The sequence below is a fragment of the Leopardus geoffroyi genome, chromosome E2, assembly GCF_018350155.1.
Source record: "Leopardus geoffroyi isolate Oge1 chromosome E2, O.geoffroyi_Oge1_pat1.0, whole genome shotgun sequence".
Lineage (NCBI taxonomy): Eukaryota > Metazoa > Chordata > Mammalia > Carnivora > Felidae > Leopardus > Leopardus geoffroyi.
In genome coordinates this window covers 22,799,850-22,818,239 of record NC_059335.1, presented here as the reverse complement: position 1 = coordinate 22,818,239, position 18,390 = coordinate 22,799,850, and the positions used below count along the sequence as shown (strand labels likewise).

General features: G+C 45.9%; 1 protein-coding gene across 2 annotated transcripts in view; it reads left to right on the top strand.

Moving 5' to 3' along the window:
- The first annotated feature begins 11,394 nt into the window (after positions 1-11,394).
- URI1 (URI1 prefoldin like chaperone) overlaps positions 11,395-18,390 on the top strand; it is a 101,700-nt gene continuing 94,704 nt past the window's right edge. Inside the window, exon 1 of one of the 2 annotated variants that reach the window (XM_045442599.1) lies at positions 11,395-11,503. In XM_045442599.1, coding sequence (XP_045298555.1) covers positions 11,441-11,503 — 63 coding nt within the window. In that variant the 5' untranslated portion in view covers positions 11,395-11,440. The remainder of the gene's footprint in view (positions 11,504-18,390) is intronic. The other variant, XM_045442601.1, reaches the window with a different exon arrangement.

The following is an 18,390-nucleotide window of genomic DNA, read 5'->3' as shown; positions in this document are numbered from 1 at the left end:
TTGGCAATGGAGCCCTTTATAACCCCACCTGGCACGAAGCGGTCGCCCCATGATGACTCCGTTGGTAATACCCTGGGAAGTGGCTGAGGGTGTGTGATTTGGGGACGTTGGGTTCTCTCTCTAAGCCTGGTTACAGGCAGCAGCCTAGCCTAGGGTCTGCTCCATCTGGAAGCTCCTGGTTTGCTTTTTAAAACATTTTCTTAAGGACAGCCAGCCCTTCATGTGCCCTGCATTTCCCGTGCTAGCACAGAGTGCAGTGTGCCACTGATGCTTCCCCTGACACTTAAAAATTGCTTTTAATTGACAATTTTTAGAGCAGTTTTAGGCTCATCGCTAAATTGAGAAGATACAGAGATTACCAACATGCCCCTCCAGCCCCCACGCATGCACAGCACTCCTCCGTTATTAACGTCCCCCACCAGCGTGGTACATTTGTTACAACTGATGAACGTACATTGACATATACCCACCAAAGTCTTTTGTTTATTTTAGAGTTCACTCTTGGTGTTGTACATCCTGTGGGTTTGGGACAAATGTATAATGACATGTATCCATCATCATGGTATCCTACAGAACAGTTCCACTGCCCTCAAAATCCTCTGTGCTCCCCCCCCCCACCCACCACCGATTCATCCCCTCCCCCAACCCCAAAACTGCTGGTAACCACTGGTCTATTTTTTTGTCTCCATAGTTTTGCCCTTATCAGAATGTCATGTAGTTGGAATCATACAGTATGTGGCTTTTTCAAATTAGCTTCTTTTACCTGGTAACATGCCCTTAAGTTCCTTCCATGTTTTTGCATGCCTTGATAGCTCATTTCTTCTTAGTGTTTGAATAACATTCCATTGTCTGGATGTACCACAGCTTACTTGTCCATTTACCTAGTGACGGGCATCTTGGTTACTTTCATATATTTTCGATTATGAATACAGCTGTTATAAACATTTGTGTGTGGGTTTTGTGTGAACATGTTTTCAACTCCTTTGGGCAAATATCAAGGAGTGTGATTGCTGGATTGTATGGTAAGGGTATGTTTAGTTTTGCAAGAAATTGCCAAGCTGTCTTCCAGAATGACTACACTGTTTTGTACTCCCACCAACAACGAATGTGAATTCTTGTTGCTCCATACCCTTGCCAGCATTTGGTGCTGTCAGTGTTTCAGATTTTGGTCATCCTAATAGGTATGTAGTGGTATTTTTTTGTTCACACTCTACTTTTTTATTATGGAAAATATAAACATATGCAGGAGTAGATGGGAAAGTATAATACTCCCTTCTCCATATCCATCCCCCAACTTTTACTATTATCAATTCATGGCCATTTTGCTTCATCTCTACCTGTACCTCCTCCTCTTTCCTCTTTACATGCCCACAGGCTGGGGAACTGGGTGTCTTGGCGAGAAATCCAGCCTTGTGCAAGATTCCAGGGCACAGAAAGCCAGGCCTGAATCATGATGAGCCCATGACCTTGTCAATGCCAGGGAAAGAGGAAAACCCAGGCCAGAGAAGAAAAAACCCGAGAAGCCACAAGAGCCATCTTCAAATTTTGGCAAGACAATCAAGGAGCAGGGGAAACTGATTTTGAAAGCTCGAACTCCAGGGAGACGAATTTGGGGTATAACTTAAGGAAAAATGTTCAAAACACAGAAAATAGTATGGAACGGTATTCACCAAATGCTGATACCAATGGTGACCATGTCCAGAGCAAGCACCCCCTCACTGGCGATGTGTCCAGATGGAGCACGATTGCCCAATCTGGACAATTGGAAGAACCACTCGGGAGCTTATTGAAATACAGATATCATGCATGCGTGCAGGTCTGGAGGAGGGCCCAATAGTTTTTTTTTTTTTTTTTTAATTTCATAACATTTAAATCTTGACTGGATATTGGATGATATTAAGACATTATTAATTTCCAGCAGATGTTGAGACGATGCTCAACATCACTAATCATCAGGGAAATGCAAATCAAAACTACAATGAAGTATCATGGCACAACTGTTAGGATGGCTAGTCTCAAGAAACAAAAGATAACGAATGTCAGAGAAGATGGTGCGGCTGGGTGGCTCAGTCGTTTGAGCGTCTGACTCTTGATTTCGGCTCAGGTCATGAGCTTATGGTTTGTGAGATTGAGCCCCACTTTGGGCTCAGCGCTGGTGGCATGGAGCCTGCCTAGGATTCTCTCTCCCTCTCTATCTCTCTGCCCTTACCCTGCACACACATGTGTGTGCAATGGCTCTCAAGATAAATAAACTTAAAAAAAAAAAGCAAGTGTTGGTGAAGATGTGGAATGATTGGAACCCTTGCGCAGTGTTGGTAGAAATGTAAATGGTACAGCTGCTATAGAAACAGTGTGAAGTTTTCTCAAAATTATGAAAGAAGTGAAATGGAGATCTCAGAGGTATCTGTGGTCTCATGTTCACTGCAGCGTTATTCACGATAGCCAAGATGTGTAAACAACCTAAATGTCTATCTATGGATAAAGGAATAAAGAAATACACATGCAATGAAATATTCAGCTTTTATTTATTTTTTATTTTTTATTTTTTTGAAAAAAAAAGTGAACGGGGTAGGGGCAGAGAGTGAGGGAGACACAGAATCTGAAGCAGGCTCTAAGCTCTGAGCTGTCAGCACACAGCCCCATGCAGGGCTAGAACCCATGTATCATGAGATCATGACCTGAGCCGAAGTCGGACGCTTGACTGACTGAGCCACCCAGGCAACTTTCAGATTTATTTTTTTAAGTTTATTTTGAGAGATAGAGCCCACGTGCACGAGTGGGGCAGAGGCAGAGAGAGAGAGAGAGAAAGAGAATCCCAAGCAGTTTAGGCACTGTCAGTGAGGAGCCCCATACCGGTCTCCATCCCAGGAACCGTGAGATCATGATCTGAGCTGAAATCGAGTCAGATGCTTAACTGACTGAGCTACTCCACACCCTTTCTTCTTAAGTTTATTTATTTGAAATATTCAGCTTTTCAAAAAGAAGGAAATCCTGCCATTCACAACTGGATGGACCTTGAGGACATTATGTGAAGTGAAACAAGCCAGGCACAGAAGGACAAATACTGCATGATCCCATTCATATGAGTGGGAGTAGGGGCTGGAGGGAGGAGGACATGGGAAGTTGCCATTCAACAGGTATAAAGCTTCAATTACGTAAGCTGATTACAGTTCTAGAGAGCTGCTGTGTAACACTGTGTCCACAGTTAACAATACTGTATTGTGCACTTAAAAAATCTGTTAGTGTTAAACGTTCTTATTAAACATTCTTACCATGTTAAAGGTTCTTACCACGATTTTAAAAAAGGAATGATTATGGGGCGCCTGGATGGCTCAGTCAGTTAAGCGTCCGACTTCGGCTCAGGTCATGGTCTCACGGTTCGTGGGTTTGAGCCCTGCGTCGGGCTCTGTGCTGACAGCTCGGAGCCTGGAGCCTGCTTCGGATTCTGTGCCTCCCTTTCTCTCTGCCCCTCCCCCCTGCTCATGCGCTCTCTCTCTGTCTCTCAAAAATAAATGTTAAAAAAAAAGTAAAAAAAAAAAAGGAATGGGTATAACCATTTTTCCTTACATGTGATGATGTTCTGGTTATATTTTTAGAAAAAGTCTTTATCCCTTTGAGATACGTGAGGAAATAGGTACAGGTGGAATGACATAATGTAGGGATTTGTTTCAAAATAATAGGTGGGTAGGCAGTAGGTGGGGGTACAGATGAAACAAAACTAGCCTGAGTTGATTGTTGAAGCTGGGCGAAGATGTGGAGTTCCTTATGCTGTTCTGCTTTATTGGTTTGAAATGTTCCACAAGTAAAAAAAAAAAAAAAAATCAGGGCGCCTGGCTGGCTCAGTCAGTGGAGCATGCGATGCTTTATCTCAGGGTCGTGAGTTCAAGCCCCACACGGGCATAGAGCCCGTGATTCTGATGATCCACCGGAGGTGGGAACCCCCAGCTTGGCTGGTCTGCAGTCTGCCTCCCAGTTACTGTTCTCTGATGCTGCACAGGGCAGGAGTGAGGATAAGTAGCCAGGCCTGGGCCATGTTCCCACCCCAGCTGGAGGCAGCTGGGAGGAGGAGTCGTGAGGTACACGAACACGAAAAGGGTCTGGGGAAACCTTGTAGACGCTATTTGTGCAGTCACCTGACCTGCATTCAACCGGGAATAGCATTATGCATCTGTTTATTCAACAGTTATCTACTGAGCTCCTACTCTGTGCCAGGCACCGTGCCAAGTTCTACCGATATGCTTCTCAAAGTGTGGTCCCCCGGGGATCCCTGAGATACTTCCAAGCAGTCTACAGGCTCAAAACTGTTTTACAACTTACGATGATTTATGGTAATACTAAGATGTGGTTTGCCTTTTACACTCTTTTGACACTTGCGCCGATGGGTGCAAGAACAGTATGAGTAAAGCTGGGGACACCCGGCCGCTCACCACACTGCCAGCGGTCATCGTGTCCTTCACGCCGCTAGCTCGTAACCACCGCCACACCAACTAAAACTCCACTTCTACTCAAGAAAGTCCTTGATGAAGCAGTAACAATCTTTGTTAGTAAACGGCGGTCACTGGGGACTCACCTTTTTAAGATTTCGTGTGACAAATGCAGAGCACATACAGAGCAGTCCTGCCACCCGGGTGACGGTCTCCAGGTGAGTGCTGTGCAGGTGTTTACGTGGTGAGCTGAACCAGCTGCTTTTTGTTTTTGGTTTTTGTTTTTGTTTTTTTTTCATGGAACATCATTTTCACTTCAAAGAAAGCCCGACACATAAAACTATGGTTACACAGACCTGGATGTTTGGCAGACATTTTCTGCAAAATGAATAAAATGAGCCTGTCACATCAAAGAAAACAACTGGTGTTTGTGTGGCCGATGATAAAATTCAGGATTTCAAGTTAAATATTAGACTTATGGAAAAACTCTACCACCTTGAGCTTGACAGCTTCTCAATAGGTAGAGACTTTTCTGATGAGATCAGCGGTGAGATTTAAAAATTTGATTTTTGATAGCGTAGAGTCACTTCGACATTCAGAAGCTCTAAATAACTTAATGAGCCAACGTTTTCCAAATGACCAGTGCGCGGTGTTATGAAATCCGTTCAAAGTGCACGATGGATATTACACAGCAGTTCTTTTCCACTCGGCATGTAGAGTGAGGAATAGCGTTGTTCCCACTCCAACAGCAAGAAAAAGCCAGGTACACTACCAAATCAAGAATGTGCTTTGATCTGGGGCACCTTGGGTGGCTCAGTTGAGCATCTGGGTGGCTCAGTTAAGCCTGGGTGGCTCAGTTAAGTCTCCAGCTCTTGATTTTGGCTCAGGTCATGGTCTCACAGTTTGTGAGATTGGGCCCTGCGTCCATCGTGCTGTGCACTGACAACACAAAGCCTGCTTGGGATTCTCTCTCTCTCTCTCTCTCTCTCTCTCTCAATCTCTCTGCCCCTCCCCTGCTTATGCTCTTTCTCTCTCTCAAAATAAATATTTAAAAATATATATGCTTCAGGGTGCCTGGGTGGCTCAGTCAGTAAGTTCCCGACTTTGGTTCAGGTCATGATCTCACAGTTTGTGAGTTTGAGCCCCACATCGGGTTCTCTGCCGTCAGCACAGAGCCCACTTTGGATCCTCTGCCTCCTTGTCTCTCTGCCCCTCCCCTGCTCAAGCACATGTGTATGCAAGCATTCTCTCTCTTTCCAAAAAAAAAAAAAAATTAAAAAAAAACTAAAAAATATATATGCTGTTTTTTTTTTTTTTTTTTTTTTTTTAAAGAATGTTCTTGATTTATCAGAGAGCTGAGGTTGCAGGACAGCAAAGTAGCTTGAAATCTTGGTAAAGACAAGAACCTACAGAGACGGGACGTGAACACCTGTAGCTCCATGTACCATGCAAGGGGAAAAAGAACTCACATGTTGTTGTTAGCAAATTTTAGAGCCTCAGTGTGGACTTATGTAAGAATATAGAGCCCTGGGCCCTGTAGACTCAAGGGGACTTTCTAGAGACCTCTAGTACGTGCTTATGAGGTCTAGGGACAGAGCAGTGTCTCTGGTAGAGAAAGCTGCCTTTGGTGGTGCAGGCCTGGAGGACAGGATTGGCCACTCTTGCAGAAAAGGCATGAAACACTTTCCAGACCCTTCTTCCAGACTCTGAATGGAACAAAACCCTAAGCTGTCATAGGGAGGAGGGAATGGTTCACTGAAAAAGCACTCTCTCAGAGATTCCAGGACAAGGCATGTATCAAATCACAATGGCAGTCAAGGATCAGAGTGTGGGGAGCGCTTCTGATGTGTGGGTACACAGGGAAGGCCACAAACTGAGGGTGAGGCCACAGACCTTCCCAACCCCAAGCACAAGTTAGTGCTTAGGAATCTGAACCTGGTGTTACACCGACACAAACCATAGCAATGACAAAAACCGAACCCAGATTGACTTCTTTTTTTTTTTTTAAGTTCATTGATTTATTTTGAGAGAGACAGAGAAAGCACCAGTGGGAAAGGGGCAGAGAGAGAGGGAGAGAGAGAGTGTCGAGCAGACTCTGCTCTGTCAGTGCAGAGCCCGACACAGGGCTCAATGTCATGAAGTGTCAGATCATGACCTGAACTGAAATCGAAAGTCGGACTCAACTGACTGAGCCACCCAGGCGCCCCAAACCCAGATGAACTTCTGACTCAGTTGCCTCAGCTGCCCACGTTAATGGCCAAGCAGAGGAGGGGGACTCAGTTCCAGGCCTACTTGCTGTTTCTTCAGCCTCCACTATCCTGTGCAAGATGTTCAGCATCATTTTAAAAATTATGAGGCATATAAAAATGCCAGAAAAATGACCCACCCTCAAGATTTAAAACTATCAACAGAATCGGCTTTTTACACTTGATCTTAGCCAAAAGGCCGAGAAGCGATAACAGAATCAGCTTTTTGATACCCAGTGAAAATCTTTCAATATTTTTAGTTTATTTTAATAAAAAGACTTTTTCAGACAAACGGAAGCTGAGAGAATGTGTTACCAGCAAACCTTCATCGGAAGACAAGTGAAAGAAAGTTTTTTAGGCAAAAGGAATATAGCATATATACTTGAGGAGAGGACTGTTATTACTTGAAGATGGATATGTAAGCATTAGGGAAATCATTAAATGAAATTTTAAAGAGAAGCATAAATGATCAGTAATAAAGAAAGGTATAATAAAAAATACTCAAGCCAAGAGTTGGCAGAAAAAAAAAAGAGAGAGGAGAAAAAAGAACAAAGACCAAACGGAATAAATAGAAAATAAGTGGATGGTGGATTTAAACCCAATTATATAAATAATTACATTGGATACAAATGATCTAAATATGTTTACTAAAAGATAGAGATTGTCAGATTGGATAAAAAAGCAAGACCTAACTATATGCTGTCTGCAAATAAATCCATTTGAAATGCACAGCACAAGGTAAACTAAAGAAGTTTAATGAAAAAGAGTGTAAAAAGTATACCAGTATGTTTCCAGATTCCACCTTGTAAGTTTCCTTTAAGAAATTATCACTGGGGCACATGGGTGGCTTAGTCAGTTAAGCATCCACTCTTTTATTTTTTTAAATAATTTTTAAACACTTTTTTTTAAAGTTTATTTATTATTGAGAGAGAGAGAGAGAGAGAGAGAGAAAGCACAAGCTGGGGAGAGGCAGATAGAGAGGGAGACACAGAATCCGAAGCAGGCTCCAAGCTCTGAGCTGTTGACAGAGTCCAACGTGGGGCTCGGACTCACAGACTGTGAGATCATCACCTGAGCCAAAGTCAGACACTTAACCACCTGAGCCACCCAGGTGCCCCGAGTGTCCAACTCTTGATTGCAGCTTAGGTCATGATGTCATGGTTCATGAGTCCCACACCGGGTTCTGAGCTGGTAGTGTGGAGCCTACTTGGGATGTTTTCCCTCTCTCTCTCTGCCCCTCCCCTGCTCGTGCTCTCTCTGTCTCTCTCAAAATAAATAAACATTAAAAAAAAAAAAAGAAATTACCACTTACTGAGTTTTGGTATATTATCAAAGATTATCCACAATTATCTGAAAAAGCTATTAAAATACGTCTCCCTTTTGCAATTACATATCCTTGTGAGTCTAGATTTTCTTCATATTCTTCAACAGAAACAGCAGATGGAAGAAGATTGAAGGCAGAAATAGATCTGAGAATCCAATCGTCTGCTTTTAAGCCAGACATGACAGAGACTCGCAAAGCTGGAAAACCGTAAATTTAAAAAGCTAGTTTTTAATAAGAATATTTTATTTATGCTAACGTAATATGGGTTTATAATTGTTACTTCTAAGTGAATTAATAAGCTTATATAAATTCTCTGTTTCAATTTATAGTAAATATCAACCAACCAATATAATACAACCAACCAACCAAAATAAATCAACAAAAACAAAAGATCTTTGGTATCCTCGGTATTTTTAAGCATGTGAAGTGTCTGAGACCAATATATTTGAGAATGCTGCTCCATGGAAAAACAGAGATGGATGAGACAAAGGACCAGGAACAACTTACACTATTGTCAACATCTTCTTCAGCATCATCATCTACTGAATAATCAAATGATTCTGCTGCGCCAGGTCATATCTTAAGCTCTTTACATGCATCACCTCATTTAATCCTCACATCCACTCCCTGAGATGGGTGTAATTGCTATCACCCCATTTTCCATATCAGGAAAGTGAGGCTCAGAAAGGTTTAGTAACTTCCGCAAGGTCCCACAGCTACCGAGGGGGTAGATCCCAGGTCTGTCTGATTCCAGGGTATCACTAACGCTCTGGTCTTAGAGTAGGAGATGGGCACCTGTGGAGTTAAAGGTAATACATGCTTCCCACTCATTCATTTATTCTTTGGTAAATATCAACATCAATGTATGCCTGCTGTGCCTTAAAAGAGCCTAACCTGCTTTGGATAAAACAGTTCAGATGAAACATATACACAAGCACACACATACACATACCAAACCCTGATATACATGGATAGCCTCATTTCTCTGGAAAAGAAAGGACCCTTTGGGGCGAGCTCCCTTCTCCGCAACCCTGGCAGTTACAAGGGCCCCCATTGTGATGTCTGGGCCCCATCAGAACTAAAGGCCATCAAAACACTAACATCTGTGGTCCTGATTCGTTCTTGGACTCACCGTTTGCTGAGGAATAGGTTTCTAAGGGGGCTAAAAAGACCTGGCCGGAGATGTCGTAGCCCCACCAATAAAAGGCCTGCGGTTCTCACGACAAGCCCCCTACGGCAGCTCTATTAAGCTCTATTAACTGCCGTGCTGCCCAGGAGAGGCCCAAGCGGGGAGGGGAGGGGGGCGGGGCAAGACCCTGAAAAGAAATACGCCCACCCTAGGAATCAGGGCGCTAGCGACCACAGGCGTGTTCACGTGGAATTGCAGCACTTGCTTGAGGCCCGGGGACCTCAGCTCCCTCTAGAGAGGAGAACAGAGCTGGGAAACAACCGGCCTCCTCTGGAAACCCCTGTGGTTCCCAGGGCTGCTCACAGCTTTTCCCCCAGTACCTTGATGCTGTGTGGGTTCCCTGCTGCCTCGGGGCATGTACCTCGTCCCTGCTGTTCACCCTGTCCGGCACGGGAAGCCTCAGTGCAGAAAACTCAGCGGTGTCCCAAGAAACACTTTGCAGGTGGATGAGTGTCGTACAGGTGGGTCTTACCCTTCAGACCAGGCCTTTCCACGCGCAGTGAAAAAGAGATGATTTTATGTGCTCCACAGGAAGGCAGTTTTTGTCATTTTGTTTCTCCTTTTGGTGAACGACTACCATTGCAGTAGTAATGTTTCTTTTTGCTCCTTCTTCCTAAATACTGAATAAAGTCGCCACTTCTTTTTTTTATTATTATTTTTTAAATGTTTATTCATTTCTAAGAGAGAGAGAGAGAGAGCACGAACAGGGGAGGGGCAGAGAGAGAGGGAGACACAGAATCCGAAGCAGGCTCCAGGCTCCGAGCTGTCAGCACAGAGCCCGGCGCGGGGCTTGAACCCACGAGCCGTGAGATCATGACCTGAGCCGAAGTCGGATGTTTAACCGACTGAGCCACCCAAGCGCCCCATGAAACCGTCACTTCTAATAGATATGAAGGGTATGAAGAACGGTGTAGCCACCATCGTGCTTGAGAGAGAACACAATGGCTTGTGCCCACCTCTCTTCCAATCCCCATCTTGGTGAACGCTCTCCTGAATCTTGTGTCTCTTGGGGATGGCTCCTGAACATTACCTCAGGCAGATGGGGATCTACTTACTTCAGTTTGGGCTGTTCCTGATTTCTATAAATGGATTCCTACTCTATATATTCTATATGACTTTTCTTTCTTCAACAATTTAATACATTTTTTATCTGAGAGGTTATATGCTTTTACTGTGGGATTGGGTAAAAACATACATAACCGGCGCATAAGCTCATGATTTCATGGATATTATTGCTAAATTAAATCTTTACATTAAAAATATGAGCTGAGTTAGATAAAAATATCAAGTAAATATTAGTACAGGTGGCAAATGGATATGGCAGAAAAAATGATGACATTGGAATGTGAATTAAATTCAGGAAACATGGTTTTAAGTAAAGACAGATACATCTAAAATTGCTCTGGATTTTTGGAAAAATTGCTCTGTTGTCCTTTATAAGCCTAGGCTCCCTGTCACAAGCCCTAACTGGGCACAAGGAGAAGGCGTTTGGGTCTATGCTCACTCCTTTCTAGCTTCGGGCCACTTTCAGCCAGCCAGCTGGGTGGCTTCTTGCCTCCCTGGTCTCTGTTCCCTGCTGGGAATGCCCTCAAAGAATGGCCCTCCTCCCAGCTCCTCAGTGCATGGCCCCGGGGCCAGCCCGTGCAACCCACCTTAGATCAAACTTTCTTCCTGGTCTCTGCTCTCGGGGTCCACTCACCCTCAGGTGGGAGACTGCATTCATGGCTCCGTCCTTTACCATTCTCTATATCCACGTCCTCTGCCAAGTAACTTTGCAGGGCTAACTGCCTATGTGGGAGCACCTAGCTCCTACTCTGTTCAGTGGCTGTGCTCCACCCAGAGCAGGAAACTCTTCCATGAGGGAATCAAGCATTTCCACATCTTCACAAACATGCCCCATAGCTGGGCCAGTATAACCCTGCCTAGCAGTGGGAAGAGGGGGCAGTGAGGGCAAATGGAGTCCTTTTTGCTCAGCCCAAGGAACAGAGGCGGCTAGCTCTGCTCCACAAACACCGTGGTCCCTTGCCACGCACTTCTTAGCAGACAGTCATGTCAGCGGGGACTGGAGCTGAGGAAGGATGAGAGTCTAGGGATGTGTTGTGTCCTGGGGATGCTGGGGGAGGCCTGGTGACATGTCTCTGCCCGGGACACAGAACCGGAATCCTCATGTCTGCCAAATTCTAGAGCCCTCTCTGTGGGTATTCTTTCTGGGCGACCCTCCAGCTCGCTGCCGGGCTCCTTGAAAATCACCCTCCTGATGTTAACATGGTCTTTCTGCCCAGGACGTCACGCCCCTGAGGGGGTTCAGCCTGTGCGTTGGGTGAGTTGAAGCTGACTTGTGTTATGGCTTCTCCTCTGCTGGGGTACCACGTGAGCGCTTTACTTTGGCCACGCTTGTGCAACCGTTGGGGTGTTCTGTCATGACTCTGCTCGTTTCTCCACAAGCAGAGGCAAAGTCACTTGCTAGGTTGGGAGCTCCTTGCTATTGTTCCACGTACCGGCTCTGTAAAGAAATGTGTGTGTTGGGGCGCCTGGGTGGCGCAGTCGGTTAAGCGTCCGACTTCAGCCAGGTCACGATCTCGCGGTCCGTGAGTTCGAGCCCCGCGTCGGGCTCTGGGCTGATGGCTCAGAGCCTGGAGCCTGTTTCCGATTCTGTGTCTCCCTCTCTCTCTGCCCCTCCCCTGTTCATGCTCTGTCTCTCTCTGTCCCAAAAATAAATAAACGTTGAAAAAAAAAAATTAAAAAAAAAAAAAAAAAAAAAGAAATGTGTGTGTTGTAGCACATTTTTGCCATATTATAGCCACCAAGCGTCCACTTCCTGGTCCCAGTGACATTGATTTCCTCCTGGCGAATATCCTCCCTCTCACTGTGGGAACCAGAGGGGCCAAGGCCTCCCTCTCCCAGTCCTGGGACAACCGGACTTTGTCCTGGAACAGTGAGCTAGTGACCTGTGTCACTGATGGGGCGGCCGGATGCTCCCATGCTTGCTCTCTCGGGCAGAGGCAGCAGTGGCTGCTGGCCAGACTTGTGCCTGTGTGAGCCACGCTGGAGTGGCATTCCTTCTGTTCACTGTCCCCCATCCCGCTCCCTCCCCACTCAGCCCTGCTAACCCTTTAGATGAGTGTTACCTATGTTTAAACTTCATCCAAACGGACTTACACAGTATGTGCCCCTGGATCTCCCTTCTCCCATCCAGTGTCATGTCAGTTCATATGGTATTTTCATCAGAGCTGCCTATATAACTTGTGGGACTCAGTGCAAAATGAAAGTGCAGGACCCCTTGTTCAAAAATTAAGAATTAGAAGATGGTGACAACGGAGCATAAGTCCGGTCGAGGGCCCTTCGGAGTGCCTGTGGGACCACCACACGCTCCATGAAGCTGGCCCTGACTTCAGTCACCTATCTGCTTGTGGGTCTTTGGGGGCAGAAGCTGGTCTGATGGGGACGGTGTGGCTGCCGTGAATGGAGTATGGGAAAGCCAGTGTTTCTTCAGGACTTTTATACCCTTAACCCATCCGAGTCTCACAGAGGCCCTGAGGACTGCAGGGCTGGTGATCAGTATAAGCATTCAGGCCACTTCATAGATGCAGAGCTCAAACTAAAGATGCCACAGGACCACCCAAGTCCCACTGTGAGTGCAGGGCCTGAGACTTACCCCAGGGTCCTCTGGTTCCAGAGAGCCCCCTCTTGCCATTAAACCATGCCCAGCCTTGCTCGAGTCCCTGCTATGTGCCAAGTGCTGGATTCATGAGAAAGGGAAGAAATCCTCCTTGTCCACAGGAATTTACAATCCAAGTGGAAAGCAAAGACAGGACTTACACACATGAAAAATTATTAACCAAAACATTTCTTCCTTCGAGGACGGGGGCTTATAGCTGCAAGAACTATGGGTGCTTTCTGTCTCTCCAAGCAAGAGGAAGCGGAGGTCTGTGGGAGGACAGGAGACTAAGGGCAGGCAGATGTGGCCGTGACTCTGAAGACAGGGCCCCAGCCTGACTCACACAATTCCAGTGCCTAGGACAGAGTGTGCTTAGCAGAGCTGGTCAAGGGCCAATCCCTGGATGTCCCAGGGATGGAGGTGGGAGGGTCGGGCCCTCCGGTTCCCAAAGTGGGATGCAGGAAATTCACCCTCTGTGGTTCTAGAAATGTTCTATTTTCTTGATCTGGGAACTGGTTACGCAGGTATGCTGACTTCATGAAAATTCATCAAGCTATGCATAGGATTTATGCATTTTTCCGCATGAACGTTGCACTTCAGTATCAGGTTAACAGAAAATTTGTGAAAGGACCTGCATGTAGTTAAGGGAAACCTAGGGTGCTGTGTTTAACCCACCCTTGGGTGGTCAGAGAAGATTTCCCAGAAGAGGGTCTGAAAAATGTCCTGAGGGAGGGAGCAAACGGTGAGGGTGGGGCTGTTCCTGGCAAAGGGGATGTGTGCCTGTGATTTGGGAGGTGAGCAATGCATGGCTGGGGAGAGCATGGGCTGGTGGGTAAGACTGGCTCTGCCTCAGAGCTTGAGGAGGTGGAGAGGACAAGAGACACAAAGGCTGGCCTGTGTGGGGCCTCCCAGGCCTGCCAAGTATGGGTTGCCATGAACGGTTGTGAGGGTTGTGAGCTTGAGACTCCAGTTGCAGGGGGTGGGGTAGATGGGGTGGGAAATGGGAGGCAGGGAGATGACCCTGAAAAGGCCACCAGACTTTGCTAAGTGAGCAGTGATGGCAGCTGGGCCTGGGAGAGTGTAGAATAGGGAATGAATCCCAGAGACTGCTTTTTCAAATGGTACGTTTGGGGGATATAACGAGCGACCATAAGTTCTTTGACATTTGTGCCATCAAGAGATGGAGTCTAATTGCCCATCTCTAGTGTGTGTGCTGGCCTCAGTGACTTGTTAGTGATGAACCGGATGAGGCTGAAGTGATGCTCAGTGACTTCTGGAGCCGGACGAGATAAGGCAGTAAAACTCCCACCTGGCTCCCCTTCAGAAGCTGGCCACCATGCTGTAAGGAAGTCGGGGCCCCAGGCAGGCATTCCAGCTTGCCACTCCGCTGAGGTCCTGAGAGCTGCCCAGCTGACCCTGCCTCCCTCCAGAACTGTGCCTTATGCCACTACGTTTGGGTGGTTTGTTGGCAGCTAGAAAACGGCTCCCTTGATCGTCGGGCAGAATCAGCAGGGGAGCTTAAAAAATTCCCAACGCCCAGGCCAGATCCAAGCATTAATATTCTTTGGGGCTCCCAGTGTTCAGCCAAGGTTGAGAACCATTACTGTAGACCAAACCTAAGGCTTGAGCAAGGGTTAGCCTCAGGAGATGGCTTCCCATTTCGCCCCCTCCCTCTCACCCAGCTTCCTTTTGTCCTTTTGGTTCTTGTCCCCCCCACACCCCCCCACTCCCATTTCCCTCTTTGGGCACATGGAAGTGAATCCTTTTATGTAGCAGGGAGGCTCCCAAGGCTGGGCGTGTTAATAGGATTGCCAGATAAAGTACAGGAGGCCCAGTTAGAGTTGAATTTCAGGTAAACAGTGAATTTGTTTTTAGTACACGTGTGTTCCAAATGGTACATGGCCACACTAGAAAATTATGTATTGTTATCTGAAATTCAAATTTTACTGAGTGTTCTATACTTTTATTTGTGAAATCTGGCAACCGGAAGCATGAAGCCGGGTCAAGGTGATATTTGGGCTTCACCTGGGGACATCTGTAGATTCCTGAGTCCCTCAACAGCAGGGTAGGATACACCTCAGGAATCCTCAGGTCACTTCCCTTGTTAGAGGAAAGTGAGGCCCCAAAACAGGAAGTAATAAACCCAAAACAGGCTGTCCTTGATTTGCATGATATCGTCTAACCAAACCCATGCATACTGGCAAATGTATCAACATTTGCATGCAGGTTTTTATGTCAACGTAGATTTTTAGATCCGCTGGGGGATGTTTGGGAGTATGATTGCTGGGTTGTATGGTAAGTCTATGCTTAATTTTGTGCAAAAGTACCAAACTGTCTTCCAGAGGGGCTGCACCATTTTACATTCTCACCAGCAATAAGAGAGAGTTCCTTTGCTCCATAGCTTAGCCAGCAGTTGGTGTTGTCTCTTGTTTGGATGGTAGCCATTCTAACAGGTATGTAGTAGTGTCTCATTATTTTAATTTGCATTTCCCCAATGACAAATTATGTTGAGCATCTTTTTATATGCTTATTTGCCATCTGTATATCTTTGGTGAAATGTCCAGATCTTTTGCCCATTTTTAAATTGGGCTGTTTTCTTATTGTCGAGTTTTAAGAATTCTTTATACACTCTAGATACAAGTTCTTTTTCAGACATACTGTTTGCAAATATTTTCTCCCAGTCTGTAGCTTGTTTTTTTTCTCAACCTCTTAACAGTATATTTTGCAAATGTTTGTAACTTTTTAAAAAAAAATTTTTTTTTCAACGTTTATTTATTTTTGGGACAGAGAGAGACAGAGCATGAATGGGGGAGGGGCAGAGAGAGAGGGAGACACAGAATCAGAAACAGGCTCCAGGCTCTGAGCCATCAGCCCAGAGCCTGATGCGGGGCTCGAACTCACGGACCGCGAGATCGTGACCTGGCTGAAGTTGGACGCTTAACCGACTGCGCCACCCAGGCGCCCCGCAAATGTTTGTAACTTTGATAAAGTACAATCCATCAATTTTTTCATCGCCAAAATCAAGGTCACATGGATTTTTTTTTCTTATGTTTCCTTCTAGAAGTTTTATAGGTTTGTATTTTGCATTTAAGTCTGTGATCTATTATGAGTTAATTTTGTGCAAAATATGAGGTATGAATAGAGCTTTTTTTTTTTTTTTTTGCAAATAAACATCTAATTGTTCTAGCATCATTTATTAGAGAAACTATTCTTTCTCCATTGAACTGCCTTTGCACCTTTGTAAAAACTCAGTTGCTTATATTTGTACTTGACTATTTCCGGGCTCTCTATTTGCCCCATTGATGTGTGTCTATCTCTTTGCTATTATCACATTGTTGGGATTCCTGTAGCTTTACAGCACAATATACTACCATACACAATATACAGCACAATATATAATTGCATAGCTTTGAATTCAGGTATGTGAGTGTTTTTCGCTATGAGAGACCTACTTAAATGCACGTAAGAAGGTTGAAAGGAAACAGGGTCTTCTCAGATTGCTGCAGGCCAGCAGGTCACCTGCTGTCCCCAGAGTGGTACTGGGCTGAGTCAAGAGCAGCTGATCCTCTTGGGGGACCTGCTTTCAGCCTCATGGCCCAGCATCCCCGCAGCCTTCTGTGCCTTTGTATCACTCTCCACTCTCTGCAGGCCTGTCTCAGCACCTCTGGCCCCAGCACTCTAGCTTACCCTCAACATGGGCCTCTCACAAACGACTGAGAGCTGTGTTTTTGGCTAGCACACAGTTTTGTTTTATTTCTTAAAGTTGAATTAGTTGCTGATATTTTCACATTGGGTGATTTCACAAAGAAGTCCGGAAATCTGGCTTCTCCTGGAGAATGGGATCATGCTGGGCCTGAATCCCATGAGTCGGCTGGAGCTAAGTAGCAGTAGGTCCCTTGGGTGAACTGGATCTCTAGTCTGCCAGCCCCTCCAGCCCCCTTTGCTCAATTATGTAAGAGGGTCTGTCCCCTGCAGATCTCTGAGTGTATAATCTCTGGTCTCAGGCTTCAGGGTTCCAGTCTGACAGAGAAAGCCAAGCAGTACAGTCAGTTGAGACATCTACCCCACAGAAACTGGGCAGTGGAGTGTGGCAGCCAGGTCTTTGACCAGAGGAATTTAATGACCAAGGCCCAGCTGATGTGCTTGAAAGCCACTGCAAAGGCCATGCTTCCCATCTCATCACTGGGCATGGTGGGTATACTAAGTCAGGCCTGTTCCTGGGAGGCAGAGGACTCCTTTGATGGCCATCTTCAGCATGAAGGCTCCTCAAACCAGCCTTGTTGTACTTTCCTTAGAACTGCATTGCAATCTTAGATGCTTCTCCCCAAATTTCCTTTCTTCCTTCACTTGGCCTCAAGACCTACACTATGGGCCAAAGTTCTTACGACTTATGGCCCCCCTCCCCATTTTCCCTCACAGGTGTTTCTCTTATAAATTTTGTACATGTTGGTCTTGTTCGGGCATCTGCTTCTCAGAAAACCAGGTCTAACACAGGGGTGGGTGTCACTCAGCAGGTATGAAAGAAGCAGATTCTTGGAGAAGGGGCTCTGGCTATGGTTAAGGCAGAGACCTTGAGCAACAGGCTCACCCCAGCCTGTCCTTTGCTGGTAAAATGATAGAATTTAATAGGACCACAAATCTCCCCAGTCCCATCGTGGCTTCTCTCTCCCCTCATACTGATACCGTTCTGAGTCAGAAAGGCTCAGAGAAACCTCAGGGCCTGAGGTGGGCAGTGGAAGGGGGGTGCACAGCCATCAAGCCTAAAGTCCCAATTTGCCAACTAAATGACCCAACTAACCATCTTTACCAAACTCCTGTGAGTACACAAGGTGTCACAGACATTTGCTTGATTTTTGGTCACCCAGCATCCCTCCCTCCTCTTTTGGTACCGGTGCCTGAGTTTTGGGGGCACGTGGGGCTGGGCGTCAGTCCAGCTTTTGCTGTTTTTCAGCCCCATGATTGGTTCAGGACAGGGCATGCGACCTAGTTCAGAGAGAATCAGATGCCCTGAGGCTTTTTCTGGGAAAACTGGGAGACTGATGCTTCTCTTTCTTACTCAGAGCAGGCAGAGGTCCCCGCTTGACCCTAGAAGTTGGGAGTCTGGAGCTCCCAGACACCTGAGAATGATGTAGATGCAGTAAAAGGTAGGGCCCTGAGAAGCAAGCTCCGTTGTTGTTGTTTAGGACTCAATCAAGCCCAGCTGAAAGCTGAACCACTCCTGAACTTTTCAGAGTTGAGAGCCAATAAATTGTCTTTTAAATGAAGGCAGTTTGCAACAGATTTGCAGCTTAATAAATTCTAATTGACATAGGCATTTGATCATCCACTAAATGGGTCATTTAGGACTCTCATCTTTCTTCTTCTGGTATTATCACTTGAGGGTCGGCTAACTTCTACATCAGGGAGAAAGTAGGTTAAAAAAAATAAAAATTTTGAAAAGGTGAGGAATATCCAGGCTCCTGGGGGCCAGCAGCTCTTGTTGAAGGGCTGGAGCTTGCAGTGGGCATTTGAGGCTTTGCCTGTATAGCTTCCTTTCCTATGTTTTCAGA